At 39.7% G+C, this 16,202-nt stretch overlaps 1 protein-coding gene across 9 annotated transcripts in view; it reads left to right on the top strand.

The window, feature by feature from the left end:
• The window catches only part of kcnt1 (potassium sodium-activated channel subfamily T member 1), a 172,078-nt gene that overhangs the window by 96,987 nt on the left and 58,889 nt on the right, over positions 1-16,202 (top strand). For 7 of the 9 annotated variants that reach the window (XR_010000164.1, XR_010000165.1, XM_062959802.1 and 4 more), the window contains 3 exons: positions 6,645-6,724; positions 10,671-10,767; positions 13,874-13,933. Coding sequence is in view for 7 of the 9 variants with exons in the window: in XM_062959802.1 (XP_062815872.1) it covers positions 6,645-6,724; positions 10,671-10,767; positions 13,874-13,933 (237 nt within the window). In the remaining 2 variants the exon portion in view is untranslated. Of the gene's footprint in view, positions 1-1,474; positions 1,517-6,644; positions 6,725-10,670; positions 10,768-13,873; positions 13,934-16,202 lie in introns of all 9 variants that reach the window. The other 2 variants (XM_062959806.1, XM_062959804.1) reach the window with 1 other exon arrangement.

Raw genomic sequence — 16,202 nt, 5'->3', positions numbered from 1 at the left:
CATATCTCTGGATTCTTACTCCTCGCTATCCTTTCTATCTCTATCTCTCTCCCTTTTCCCCTCAAAGAGCAATAATATAAGATCCAAGATGCCTTTATCTCAATTTAATATTATCTATATAAATTGGGTTGCAACTTCCATCCTTCTCGGACATACATTGGGAGTTGCAACCCATCATCCCCAGGAGGCGGGAGCTTTTTAATAGTGATGTTGCATAATCAAACTGGAAGGTCTTGTTCGTCTTTTTAAAACAAAACTTTTCTATGCCAGAATGGAAATTTCTGCACCAAAATATAATTTTCCATGCAAAAAATGTCATTTTCTGTGCAAAATAGGCACGTGTGAATTTTGCACAGAAAAGATTCCATTTTTTTCACCCGTCCAGGATTTGGATCAGGAGTAATCAACACTCAAAAAATTCTGTGTTTTTAACTTTCCTGTGCAGGACGGAAATTTCTGCACCGAAATATAATTTTCTGTGCAAAAAAAAATGTTTTCTGATGCGTGAATTTTGTGCGGAAAAGATTCTGATTTGTGAAATTTTCACTGATCCAGGATTTGCATCAAGAGTAATCACCACTCAAAAATTGTGTGTTTTTAACTTTCCTGTGCTGGAACAGAAATTTCTGCACTGAAATATAATTTTCTGCGCAGAAAAATTGTTTTCTGATGTTGAATTTTGCACGGAAACGATTCCGAATTGTGAAATTTTTCACCCGTTCAGGATTTGCATCAGGAGTAATCAACACTCAAAAAATTATGTGTTTTTAACAAATTTTTGAATATTTTTGACTACTCTTTCCATCTCTACTCCTCCGGGATGCAGACAAAGGAAGGGGGCATATTATTTTGCAATCTGATTTGTGTACGACATCGTATATAGACATAACCGTGGCATTGTTGTTGGTGGAAGTAGGCCACGAAGAAGCAAAATACACCACTTAGGGTGTGTCTACAACAACATGAGCAAACGTCAGCCCTCCGGGTGCTTTGGACTTCAACTCCCACAATTCCTAACAGCCTACTGGCTGTTAGGAATTGTGGGAGTTGGAGTCCAAAACACCCGGAGGGCCGAATTTGCCCATGCCTGATCTACACTGTGGAATTAATGCTCTTTGACACCACTTGAACTACCATGGCTCAACGTTATGTAAACATAGGAGTTGTATTTTGGGGACCTACCAGCAGTCTTGGTCAGAGAAGGTCGAAGAGCTTCTCCAACTACAACTCCCATGATCCCATAGCACCGAGCCGTAGCAGTTAAAGTGATATCAAACTGTGTTAATTCCAGTGTAGATGCACCTTTAGCTCTCGGGATCACAAAAGAAGGTGGACACTTCTGATACCTCCAAAACTCATAGATATTTGTACTCTTGATTCCATCCTGTCCCGTCCACGGCATCCAAGAACCTCCTCAATGTTCTGTTGATGTGTGTCTGACCTCTTCTTAACTCCTTATGCCCTGTGTCTTTAGGCCACACACAGAAGATTTCAGCATGGATTCTTCCCTCTCACAGTAAGTTAGCTTCACCTTGCATGGCGGCATTGATGCTCCGTTTCAATGAACTCATTTCTTTGTTGCGTCTCCAGACGGATTGATAAGTTTTTCGCATATATGGAAGAGAACAAAGGCAATGTTCTTCATGGTGTAGTCAACTGAAACCATTCTTTGGAAGATACTGTGGGTTGTTGTTCTGGAGCAAGAGACATCTTTATGGAACTTGAGTGAAGAGTCCATAAATTAGGGATGTGCAAAACGGCAGAAATGCGTTCTGTTTTGGGGAAAATTCAGTAGGGGAGAGATTTGGATTCGTAATTCGCAACCCCGAGTTTTTGTTTCGGTAAGATTTGGAACTTATGAGGCTCGTCTTTCTGTCATTTTTATGGCTGTCAGGATGAAACGTGTCGGACACATTTGTTGCACCCCAGGCCTGGAAACCCTTATGACCACTGCACCACACAACAGTCTAGAGCAGTGGTTCCTAAACTTATTTGGTCTGCCGCCCCCTTTCCAGAAAAAATATGACTCAGAGCCCCCTGGAAAGGGGGCGTGGCTTAGAGCGGTGGGTGTGGCTCCTGCTCAAGAGGGCGGGGCTGAGCCTGTCCCCTAGTCCAAGATGCAGGGCTGCGAGGGAGAGGTGGGCGGGGCCACAAGTGGGCAGCCAGGACTGGATGGGCGGAGTTACGAGCTCTGAGGCAGGGCTGAGCTTCTATCCCTGTCCAGCAGCACCTGCCAGGACACAGGGGGCGGGGCTAGAGGAGGGGGCGGGGCCTCTTCCCAAGTGCCTGACAGGGCTGGACCTCTATGCCCCACCCCCGTGTTCTAACAAGTGCCTCAGGGGAGGTAAACAGAGGCTCAGCCCTGTCTTGCGCTCTTGGGAAGAGGCCCCGCCCCCACCCCTAGCCCCGCCCTTTAGTCCTAAAAGGCTCTCAGGAGAGGTATAGAGGCTCAGCCCTGTCTCGCTCTTGGAAGGAGGCCCCGCCCCCTTCCCTAGCTCACTTTGGGAATCACTGGTCTAGAGTATAAGAAAACAGTTTATTACTATCCATTCTTCCCTCTTTCCCCTCTTCCTTTTCGTCCATTCAATTCACCAATCTTTCCAGTGGTTTTAACTGGTTCTTGCCTGCGAGCGTTTGACATTAATCTGAAGGAAGCACCTGAGTGTATAAGTGGACTTTATTGTTGTGTGATTTCAAGTTGTTCCCAACTTTAAGTGACCTTAAGATTCTCAACATCTTTTGTAAACATGTTGATGTTTTGTTACGTATTTTGGGTATCCTTTCAAACCATCTTAAGAGCATTGTTTTGAAGGAACTCTGCCTTCTGGACCATGAAACGTGAACTAGCTTATTTGGATTGACCTTTAATGGAAGAGATACTTGGTGGTATTTTCCGAACCCAATACGGATCCTAATGCATTCAAGGTTAGGGTCAGAGCTGAGGTTAGAATATGATGTATATGCCTTATAGTATGGAAGATAACTTTATAGCAGTGACAGATTGTGGTTGTCATGTATACAAGTGCTCCACATATGGCAACATGCATCATCATGTTTCAGGATCCTACTCTCCCGCACCTTGGAAAACCTTTTATTCTGGGTCTTGGTGGTTTCAAAGGTAGGTTTGAAGGAAGCACATTGTGGGTTGTTGCAATGTCACAATAAATCTCAATAAGAATCCTAATAATAATATAATATAATATACAATTTTATTTTTATATCTCGCCTCCATCTCCCCAAAGGGACTCGGGACAACTTACAAGGGGGCAAGCCCGATCCAACAGAGATTAGTTACGAAGCCATAAGTTTCAGCATCCTGTATATTAATCATTGTGCTGGTACAGCTCTACCAAAAGCTCCGACTTTATTTTCTTGCTGCTAATGTTTGCAATCATAGGACAGGCCGCCTGTCAATCATCATTAAGTTTGGTTCCACCCCTTGTTCAGGGCTCTGGGAGGGGAGGAGCCATTTTTAAGTCAGTCTCACTTAGGAAGCTCAGCTATAGGACGTAGACCAGCTCGTCCCCTAGAAAAGCTTCATATCTCATGCACATCCAGGGATATAGAACATCCGAGAAATCAGAAACAGAAATTCCAGGGGAAAGGTCCTAAAAGCTCTGGCTGAGAGCTTACAGCCTCTCAGCCTCACAGCCCCTGAGGGAAACAGCCCTAAGTTTCTAAAGACTCAAAGAGAGAACAGCATCACAGATCCATGGAACCCCAGCTGAAACATCTGCAAGCCTTGGTTGGTAGGTCCACTCGATACCCAGACGCATTTGGAATCGGTAGTGAGTCCCACATCAGCTAGGCCCATTTTGATAGACAGCCTGGGAGAGGTTATAAGAGGGTTTTCACAGTTATCCAAAGCCAATTGCCTGCTCTCTGGGGACAAGACTGAAAGGGCCAACAGTTTATTAAGGAAACTTTGAAGTGTTATTTGACTCCTTGAAGATTTATTATTTGTTCATCAATAAAGACTTTGTTATTTCATTAAAGACTCAAAATGCCATCCTTTTCAGGGAAATCCTCAACAACCTCTCTTTCGAGGCGCCCTGGCTTCCCGCTGGGCATAAAGTATACGTCCTATACAAAGACTATAGTTACAGGCCCAGAACGTGACAGAACAATCATGATGCTGGTCCATTCTTTAGGGGGAAACTAGGAAACCTAGCAGAAATGTGAGACTCAATATTTAGTCTTCTGTTTCCATAGTGCTCTGAGGCAGCAACCATCAGCCAATTATCCATTGAGAACTTGAAGAGATGCCGTCATTTTGGTCCTCGGTTATTAATGCAAGAATGTCACTCGGGAACAGCAGTGTTTTATTCTCGTGGACTGTCAGAAACAGAAATCTGTTAATCAATAAGTGTAGAAATGTTAGCCTGCTGCTGTGTTCCTCTGGGGAGAAAGGAGAGAGAGAGAGAGAAATGCGGGATATAAATAAAGTTAAGGAGGAGGAGGAGAGTGATTGCCATAGGGATACAAGGGAATGATTCAGGACGGTTTGCTCCAAAGATCTCTCAAAGGTTCCTCTCAATGTTGTTGGATATGACCAGTGGTGCCAGTGGTAGGAAAAATGACGTATAATTTCCAGTGGAAAAATTACTTGGTTACATGGAATTTCATTGGGAAAAAAGGCATTTAAACAAATCTAGATAATAATGTGTTGTCAAAGGCTTTAATGGCTGGAATCACAGGGTTGTTGTGTGTTTTCCAGACTCTATGGCCATGTCCATATACTTCTGGAACATGGTCATACAGCCCAGAAAACACACAACAACCCATAGATAATAATGTTCTAGGTTTTCACAACAGCAGTAAGAGACAGCCCAAAGCCACCACTAAAAGGGTTGATGATCAGCAAAATAGCTGAGGACGAACAAGCTTGTGTTCTAGCAACACTGGAAAGTATTGATTTCAGTTAAAATAATGTATTCGTATAATCCACATCTTGGCTTTCTTTGGGAATTAAAGTTATATTTGCTTGTCGCCAAAAATCTGGAATAAGGAATGAGTTAAACCCTCATGCCAGTTGAACTGCTGGCCTGAAGATCTGAAGGTCAGCGGTTCAAATCCGCGAGATGGGGTGAGCTCCCATCTGTCAGCCCCAGCTTCCTATGCGAGGACATGAGAGAAACCATCCTGTGGGTGGCTTCTCTCATGTCCTCGCATAGGAAGCTGGGGCTGACAGACAGGAGCACATCCGGGCATCCCCTGGGCAACATCTCTGTAGAAGCGACTTGCAGTATTATCTCTAGTCGCTTCTGACGCGATAAAATAATGTAAAGATACACATACAGTAGAGTCGCACTTATCCAAGCTAAATGGGCTGGCAGAAGCTTGGATAAGCTAATATCTTGGATAATAAGGAGGGATTAAGGAAAAGCCTATTAAACATCAAATTAGGTTATGATTTTACAAATTAAGCACCAAAACATCATGTTGTACAATAAATTTGACAGAAAAAGTAATTCAATATGCAGTAATGCTACGTAGTAATTACTGTATTTACGAATTTAGCACCAAAATATCATGATATATTGAAAACATTGACTACAAAAATGGCTTGGATTATCCAGAAGCTTGGATAAGCAAGGCTTGGATAAGTGAGACTCTACTGTAGTTGATCTTGTAGAGTTGAAAATGGGAATGGCACCAGGCCCGGATGGACTGACAAGTGGCCTTGTCAGTCCATCCGAGCCTGGTGCCATTCCCATTTTTATCTCTGATTATTTGTTTTTGCTTCTCCAAACTTCTTTCTGTGCTCCCCATTGCCTTGGAAGGTCTTGTTTTTCAATATATTTATCCAAGACGTCTTTTTGGAGATTTTAGGGTTAGAAATTATGCCAAGGGCCATCTAGTCCAACCACCTGCAACCACAGCTAAAGATGCCCATCCATTTTCTGTTTGGAGATCAACAAAGAAGGGGAATCTTCCAGCAGGAAATGTATTCCAATGCTGATTAGCTTTCGTGGTAAAGAAGTTATTCCTAATGTTTACGTGAAACTTCTCGTCTTGTAATTCAGATCCATTGGTTTGTATTCTGGTTTCCGGAAACCAGAAAATGAACTTGCACCATCCTATATTTGACATGGCTTCAGATACTTAAATTCAAGGTTTAATGCAACTGATCAGCAAAAAAGGTCCAGCTGGACCAAAGGAAGAACTTACACAACATAAAAAGAGTGACAATGGTTGCGTCTGGGAAGGCCTCACAAAATATACCCATCTTTTTGGTGTTTATTTGTCCCACTTGTCTGGCTGTGATGGTAACTAATGAGCCCTTTCTTGGATGTGTCGCATAAACGAGAAATGCCTCTTTGTTTTAATTGTCCTTTTTTTCAATGCTGCCATTAGCAAGGGTAATGATGATTTATCTTTCGAGGAGGCCAAATGTAAAACGAAAGCATTGGAGCAAGTTCTCACTCATTGTGATGGCTTTGGGAGGCTCTTTTCCTCCTTCCTGGTAAGCTAGAATTATGCTTGTCGTAAAATGCACACTGTCTTCATCCGTGGGAGAGGAAGAAATGGGAAAAGATATGACTGAGAGAGCAACTCATCCCTATTGTAAGCCCACACTCCAATAAATGTGATTGTGAGGCTGTTTTGAGTAATGCTTTCCTCGTTTCCTTCTCTCCTGGCAGAGTCCAAGTGGAGTTTTACGTCAACGAAAACACGTTCAAGGAGCGCCTGAAGCTGTTCTTCATCAAAAACCAAAGATCAAGTAGGTGTTTGTGCTGACATACTTCTCCCTTTCTCTTTCACACATATACATTTTCTCTAGTGGGGTTCCTCTCCAGTGTCAAACTGTATTAAGTCTCCAGTGTAGATGCACCTTCAGTTGTGCCTTGGATCTACGAGTTGAAGTTTGGAGAGGCAACAGAACTCTTTGACAGAGGAGGAAATAGATCTTGTAAAAATCGCAACTCTCGTGATTCCATAGCATTTAAGTGGGTTCATTCATTCTACAGTGTAGATGGAGCCCAAGCCATGACAGTTAGGTAAAGGTAAAAGTTTTCTCTTGACATTAAGTCTAGTTGAGTTCGACTCTGTGGGTTGGTGCTCATCTCAATTTCCAAGCCAAAGAGCCGGCATTGTCCGTAGACACCTCCATGGTCATGTGGCCATTGGCATGACTGCATGGAGCGCCATTACCTTCCCGCCGGAGCAGTACCTATTCCTCTACTCACACTTTGGGGGTTGGTGCTCATCTCCATTTCCAAGCCAAAGAGCCGGCGTTGTCCGTAGACACCTCCACGGTCATGTGGTTGGCATGACTGCATGGAGCGCCATTACCTTCCCGCCGGAGCAGTACCTATTCCTCTACTCACACTTTGGGGGTTGGTGCTCATCTCCATTTCCAAGCCAAAGAGCCGGCGTTGTCCGTAGACACCTCCACGGTCATGTGGTTGGCATGATTGCATGGAGCGCCATTACCTTCCCGCCGGGGCAGTACCTATTCCTCTACTCACACTCTGGGGGTTGGTGCTCATCTCCATTTCTAAGCCGAAGAGCCGGTGTTGTCCGTAGACACCTCCACGGTCATGTGGCCGGCATGACTGCATGGAGCGCCATTACCTTCCCACTGGGGCAGTACCTATTCCTCTACTCACACTCTGGGGGTTGGTGCTCATCTCCATTTCCAAGCCAAAGAGCCGGCGTTGTCCGTAGACACCTCCACGGTCATGTGGTTGGCATGACTGCATGGAGCGCCATTACCTTCCCGCCGGGGCAGTACCTATTCCTCTACTCACACTCTGGGGGTTGGTGCTCATCTCCATTTCTAAGCCGAAGAGCCGGTGTTGTCCGTAGACATCTCCACGGTCATGTGGCCGGCATGACTGCATGGAGCGCCATTACCTTCCCGCCGGGGCAGTACCTATTCCTCTACTCACACTCTGGGGGTTGGTGCTCATCTCCATTTCTTAACCGAAGAGCCGGTGTTGTCCGTAGACACCTCCATGATCATGTGACTGCATGACTGCACGGAACGCCATTACCTTCCCGCCAGAGCGGGACCTATTGATCTACCTATTGATCTACTCACATTTTCATGGTTTTTTATATATAATTTTAATTAATTTATCAATCAAAATGTATAAGTAAGTATACATTATTTCCTCATTTTACAATATCTTAGGCATATCGTATTGTATACAATCCGACAGTTAAAAAAACATCAAGAACATCTTTAAGCATATTTCTTACTGGTTTTTAACTTTTCCATGACAACTTTACTACATCTCTCTCCACAACAACCTTTTATCTACTTATACATGTTTTTATTATTATTATTATTATTATTATTATTATTATTATTATTATTATTTAAATTATTAATTTATCAATCAACATGTATAAGTATACATTATTTCCTCATTTTACAATATCATAGTCATATCCTATTGTATACAATCTGACAGTAAGAAAAATCAAGAACATCTTTAAGCATATTTCTTATCAGTTTTTAACTTTTCCATGACAACTTTATTACATATCTCTCTACTACAGCCCTTTATCTACTTATACGTGTTTTATTTATTACAGTAGAGTCTCACTTATCCAAGCTAAACGGGCCGGCAGAAGCTTGGATAAGCGAATATCTTGGATAATAAGGAGAGATTAAGGAAAAGCCTATTAAACATCAAATTAGGTTATGATTTTAAAAATTAAGCACCAAAACATCATGTTATACGACAAATTTGACAGAAAAAGTAGTTCAATACACAGTAATGCTATGTAGTTATTACTGTATTTACGAATTTAGCACCAAAATATCACGATGTATTGAAAACATTGACTACCTAAATGGCTTGGATAATCCAGAAACTTGGATAAATGAGACTCTACTGTATTATTATTATTATTATTATTATTATTATTATTATTATTTAAATTATTAATGTATCAATCAACATGTATAAGTATACATTCTTTCCTCATTTTACAATATCTTAGACATATCCTATTGTATACAATCCGACGGTTAAAAAACATTGAGAACATCTTCAAGCATATTTTTAACTTTTCCATAACAACTTTACAACATATCTCTCTACTACACACTTTTTATCTACTTATACATGTTTTATTTTTTATTGTTATTTTTTATTAGTACAGTAGAGTCTCGCTTATCCAACATTCACTTATCCAAGATTCTGGATTATCCAATGCATTTTTGTAGTCAATGTTTTCAATATACAATAGAATCTCACTTATCCAAGATTCGCTTATCCAAGGTTCTGGATTATCCAAGGCATTTTTGTAGTCAATGCTTTCAATACATTGTGATATTTTGGTGCTAAATTCATAAATACAGTAATTACTACGTAGCATTACTGCATATTGAACTACTTTTTCTGTCAAATTTGTTGTATAACATGATGTTTTGGTGCTTAATTTGTAAAATCGTAACCTATTTTGATGTTTAATAGGCTTCTCCTTAATCTCTCCTTATTATCCAACATATTCGCTTATCCAACATTCTGCCGGCCCGTTTATGTTGGATAAGTGAGACTCTACTGTATTGTTCTACCTTTCCCCCCTCTTTTCCTTACTTTGTGCCCAACTCATATTGTTTCACAAGACCAAAATTTCATTGCCTCTTTGCATGTTTGGCACAAGCTGGGGCTAACAGCAGGAGCTCACTCTGCTCCCCGGATATGAACTTCCAACCTTTCGGTTGGCAATTTCAGCAGGTTAATGGTTTAATCCGCTGCGCCACCATGACAATTAGAAATTCTAAAGTGTTTAAATTTTGCTGGTATTTATTTTAAGCAAACAAACAAAAGAATTGTTGTCGTAACAGTTTTTGAAAAATGGAACAGCAAAAGGTCATTTTTTGTTGTGGTTCCAACCCCAGGTTGGTGGTGCCAATCTGCTTGATTCATGTTGTTGTTTTTGCGGCAGCCGATGGAAATAATACAGCACTTAATGTGCCGTGTGAATCATCTGTTTTCGCATGTTTCTGCTTATGAATTTGAACAATCGGTGTGGCACTTGCTAATTAAACCGTATTCAGACTTGAAGTCTTTCCGTTCGCAGTGGCCGAGACCGCGAGTTGTGACTTCCGAGGAATAACACAATATTGCCATCTGCTGGCTACTAATGTTCCAGAACTTGCATTGACCAAATTGCTGTGTGTACTTTCCAATTTTCATATGGACTAGATTATATCTCCTTTGAAGAGAATTTTTATTCCTAAAATTTGCAGATTGGGATGGAACCTTTTGAATATTTAGGGAAACCGAAGCTCTTTTGTTGTTTCATATTCAATATTATTTACTTCAATATCAATTTTCATTTTTACATATTGTTCTTGCCTTGGCAGAATATTCATTGGACCATCTTCCATTGGAGTCTTCCTTAAACAAGACTCAACACAGCTCTTAATACTAAAAACAATGCCAATATTAACGGCAGGAACCGTGAACAGTTTAATACACTTTTTACATGTTTTTATGATTAGGAAATGATATTTATAACCCAGGAACAAAATCATAATGTTACATAGTATAATTCTATGGTCCGGCTGCCTTTTATCTGGTGATGGTGAACCATGTTGACGCTCTAGTCTCAATTTTGCTGTCCAAACACATACGGTTTTTAATGCCATGGTTGGTTTTGGTTTAACTGAACATCTCAATATTATTATTATTATTTTGGTACAGGTCTGAGGATACGTCTCTTCAACTTCTCCCTGAAGCTCCTGACCTGCCTGCTTTACATTGTTCGTGTTCTCCTTGATGACCCAGAACGGATAGGATGGTGAGAGTTGCTTTCATGCTTCGGCAAAGCCATTCTGGAAGTTGTCACATTTCTCTTTGTATCATAGCATACTAGGCATGATCCAATATAGATAGATAGATACGAGGGTTATCCAGAAAGTAGATTACATTTTGGAATTAAAAATGAACAAAGTATAGGAGAAAACATTTACCATATGCAGTTGAAAGCCACACCCAAATACCACTTCTCAACATAGTTGCCATTCAAATCTAGGCACTTCTCATAGCGAGGAATGAGCTTGGCAACTCCTTCCCCACCAAACTCTGCCACTTGCGTCCTCAACCAGCCAGTCTCCCCTGCCCGCAGCTGCGCATCGTCGCCAAATGTCAGTTCCTGGAAGGTGTAGGACACAAAGATAGGCTCACACAGCTTGGAGCTATGAAAAACTTGATTGAATCCACCTTGCCAAGATGACCGCAAAGCTTCTACTGCACGTCTCTTCTTCTCCATTCACACCTCCCTTTCCATTGTCCTTTCCCACGTTTGAAGACCAGATCAAGTCATAAATCAGCCTTCCCAACCAAATTGTCTTCTTTATCCGGCTTGTTCTGGGCAGGTGTGAAAAAGGGCAGCTTGGAGAATGCTGATCTTTTTTGCATCCTGACATCAAAATGCTGCGTTGAGGACCCAAGTGGCAAAGTTTTGTGAGGAAGGAGTTGCCAAGCTCATTCCTCGCTATGAGAAATGCCTAGATTTGAATGGCGACTATGTTGAGAAGTGGTATTTGAGTGTGGCTTTCAAAGTGCATATGGTAAATGTTTTCTCCTATACTTTGTTCATTTTGAATTCCAAAACGTAATCTACTTTCTGGATAAACCTCGTAGATAGAGACAGATCGACTGGCTTCTCCTTGTAGACTGCTTCAGTTACTTTAAGAAATTGCTTAGGTACCTTTATCATTAAGATGTAAACCAAAAGGTCTTCTGTGCCATCTCTACAATGACATCTTTGCAAAGTAGAATAAAATACATTTTATTAGGCCATATCACAACACCAAACCAAATGACAAGGCTTGATTACACTCAGTGTAGTAAGTTAAAATAAGACACTTACAACAATACAGTAAATAAATATGATAAAACTGAATACCGTATATACTTGAGTATAAGCCGACCCGAATATAAACCAAGGCACCTAATTTTACCACAAAACACTGGGAAAACATTGACTCCAGTATAAGCCGAGGGTGGTAAATTTCAGAAATAAAAATAGATACCAATAAAATTACATTAATTGGGGCATCAGTGGGTTAAATGTTTTTGAATGTTTACATGATCCAACTCTGATTAAATCATTATTCTCATTTTCTTCCATGTCAATGTGCTTACGTATCCATTTAACAAGAATCGAGTAAAATAATGAATATAATAAGAAGATCAGAGTGAAATAATAAATGTATTATTATTAATAATAGAGTAAAATAAATGTAATAATAACAATAATAATAGAGTAAAATAATAAATGAAATCATAATTGTGTTCAGGTGTATGAGGCATGATCTCATGGGTTCTTGGTCGGGCTTGGGTTTAAATTGACATTTACTTGGGGGTTTTTTTGTGTCAGGAGCGACTTGAGAAACTGCAAGTCACTTTTGGTGTGAGAGAATTGGCCGTCTGCAAGGACGTTGCTTGGGGGACATTGCCCGTATGTTTTGATGTTTTTACTATCCTTGTGGGAGGCTTCTCTCACATCCCCAGCTGGAGCTGATAGAGGGAGCTCATATGTGCTCTCCCTGGGTTGGATTTGAACTGGCAACCTTCAGGTCAGAACCCAACCTTCAAGTCAGCAGTCTTGCCGGCACTAGGGTTTAACCCACTGCACCATCGAGGCCTCCTTAGCTCCCATATAGTTAGCAAAAACCAGGAATGGAATCACTGCTCCAGCTGCCTTTGCATTTTGTTAGTGTGCCATTTTCTCTTTCAATTCTCCCCCAATTAATAATAATAATATTAATATTATTAATATACTGCTCTATCTCCTCAAGAGACTCAGGGCGGTTTCTAACATAGCAAGGGAACCATACAACAACTTAAAACCATACAACAACAAAAAATAATACAATAATGAGCGTAAGTACTAGGCATGTCCAAAAAATCGTTCTGAATCTTATATCGGATTTATATCGGATTGTTCTCGCTTTTTGAAACACATTCCGAGACGTTGTCTCACAGCGCAACCGGCAATGTAATTTGAACCATCATTGGCCCATTCTTTAATTGTCTCTTAATGTTTCGTTAATTTTTTTCCATATTATTAAATAAATTATCTAGCTTTCAATTTCGTTAAGAATAGTTCTTGCCGGATCATAGCATACCTTTGCAGAATCAGTAGTCTATTTCATTAAGAAGGCATTGCCTTTCAGGCTTGTGGGATCACATAGCCAGAAACACCATTGATTTCCAGAGTTCTTGCTTACAAATATAGCAAGGGAATTTATAGTTTTCAAAGTATCTTTGCACTCCTTGCCAGGGCATTGCTTGGTGTGTTCACTGGTCCAGTGTATTATAAAAAGTTATGAAAATTCACCAAAAATCATAGCAGACAGGAAACGTTCTGAAATTTGTTGAGCTAAGAGTGTTGACTGTGTTCTCCCACTGTACCAAATTTGATGAGGATAGCTCAAGAAATGAGGGTGGGAGAGCCCTGTAAAAGCCCCCCCCCAGTTCCTATTTTTGGCGATTGCGCATGTGCGTCCGCCATTTTAGAAACATTTAGAATCATTACAATTTTTCGGAAATATTTTAGAAACGAGAATTGAAACATTTTTTTCATTGATTGGACATGCCTAGTAAGTACACTAATTTGCTCTGATGATTGCAATTGAACTAGATAGTAACATGTCGATGTGTTGAAAACAACTGTCTTGTAATAAGTTTAGCTAATTCAATGGTGAGATGAAATGCTCGATTAAGCAGCTTTATACATTCTTATTATGGAAATTATTGCAGTTTTTCGGACACGGTTTCTTTGCTACTTGGCCATATTGATCAGGAGACAGCGGACTGTCTCCAGCATTGATTTCTTATTATAGTTTTGTACAAACTGAATGATATTATATTTCTCTTTTTCCCCCTCTACCCCTCAGTTGGGAATGTGAAAAACACAACTATTCAACCTTCAACCAGTCATCGTCAGAAATCAATTGGTAAGAAGTTATTTCACTTTTGGTGTTTGTGCTACTGCTGTAATCTTTTTATTTGATGTGCGTTGGAAGAGGGGTAGTCTTATAAGGCGGGTATGTCCCAAACTATATTTTAACTGGAAATGTTGGGGGTCGTCTTATGCGCCCGGTCGTCTTATACGCCCAGTCGTCTTATACGCCCAGTCATCTTATATGCCCAGTCATCTTATACGCCGGAAAAATACGGTAATACACTTTGTTTACATGGGCCCTTTTCAGGTTATTTTAATGTGGAATGAAGATGGAGGTGTAAGTTTAAATGTCCCCACTTTCCAAAAAGTATTCTCTGGATTAAGAAAATAGAAGTTGGGGAGAAAGCTGTAACAAATCCTCTTGCTATTAATGCTTTAATCTCCCCTTCCAGTTTCTGCCTTAATCTGTATTTTTCCAGAGGCAGTTGATGGCTTCCAAATTCACCAGGGCAATGAGTTCATTGGGTTTTACTTTGAACTTCAAGGAACTGTCCAAGGTCCTGACCCTATTTAGAAATAGGATTCGGCACCTTGAATAACTGGAAGCTTTGAAGCTTTTGGAGGATATAAAGCTGCCAGATATAATAGAACTAACCAAAATGCTGAGCCTATTTCATCATCATCGGATTGCTTTCATGGCCCATGACAGTATTTTATAATCAGCATGTAAGTGACTGCAATATTAGATTGAATCGGAAAGCCGACATAAAACAATGCTGAGTCTTTGATGGATGATAGTAAAGTGATATTTCATATCTGTCACTCATCGCAATCAAAACACTGATAGTCTAAAGCTTCCAAATCTGAAGATGACAACATCCTATTTAAAATTCGGATGAGAACTTTCAGCATTCATACATTTTCAGTTCAAACCTTGAGGGATTCTACAATGGGAACATGCTGAAACAAGCTCACCCATTGAGTTCAATGTGAAAGAATGAAAGGAGAACAAATGGATCATTGGGTCGCTGTGAGTTTTCTGGGCTGTATGGCCATGTTCCAGAAGCATTCTCTCCTGATATTTTGCCCACATTTATGGCAGGCAACCACAGAGGTTATGGGCTTGTGAGGTTGTGAGGTTGTAAATATGTGAGGTTGTGAGGATCACTTAAATGTTACCGTATATACTCAAATATAAGCCGACTTGAATATAAGCCGAGGCAGCTAATTTTATTACAAAGAACTGCTAAACATTGATTCCATTGGATGTATTGTGAGAACGGATAAGTAATGATGATGATGATAATAATATTAATAATAATAATAATAATAATAATAATAATAATAATAATAATAATAATAATAATTTTAGTTTTGTATGCCGCCTCCATCTCCCCAACGGCGACTTGGAGCGGCTCACACGGGGCAAGCCCAATACAATCATATTATATCATAAAATCAACAGTTAAGACATCAAAAAACAAATTAACAAGTCATGATTTAAAATAAACATACCGTAGCAGATATAATAATATAATAATATACTGTATATACTCGAGTATAAACCAACCTGAATATAAGCCGAGGCACCTAATTTTACCACAAAAAACTGGGAAAACATTGACTCCAGTATATGCCGAGGGTGGTAAATTTCAGAAATAAAAATAGATACTAATAAAATTACATTAATTGAGGCATCAGTAAGTTAAATGTTTTTGAATGTTTACATAAAGCTCAAATTTAAGAGAAGACTGTCCAACTCTGATCAAATCATTTTTCTCTTCTTCAATGTAAATGTGCTTATGTATCCTTTTAATAATAATAGAGTAAAATAATACATGTAATAATAATAATAATAAATACAGGAAAATAATACATGTAATAATAAATAGAGTAGAATAGTAAATGTAATAATAAGATCAGAGAGAAATAATAAATGTATTAATAATAATAAAAAATAGAGTAAAATAAATGTAATAGTAGCAACAATAATAGAGAAAATAATAAATGTAATAATACCAATAATAATAGAGAAAAATAATAAATGTAATAATACCAGTAATAATAGACAAAAATAATAAATGTAATAATAACAATAATAATAGAGAAAATTAATAAATGTACCATATATTCTCGAGTATAAGCTGACCCAAATATAAGCCAATCAGGACCCTCACCCGAGTATAAGCCATGGGGGGCTTTTTCAGTCTTAAAAAAAGGGCTGAAAAACTAGGCTTATACTCGAGTATATACAGTAATTAGAAGGTCAGAAAGACTTCAGGAGAAGCATTCCTTAAAACCCAGGTGTCAAAGGAATGATC

Source organism: Anolis carolinensis, unplaced genomic scaffold (assembly GCF_035594765.1).
Source record: "Anolis carolinensis isolate JA03-04 unplaced genomic scaffold, rAnoCar3.1.pri scaffold_7, whole genome shotgun sequence".
NCBI lineage: Eukaryota > Metazoa > Chordata > Lepidosauria > Squamata > Dactyloidae > Anolis > Anolis carolinensis.
This window is presented reverse-complemented; position numbering and strand designations above follow the sequence as displayed.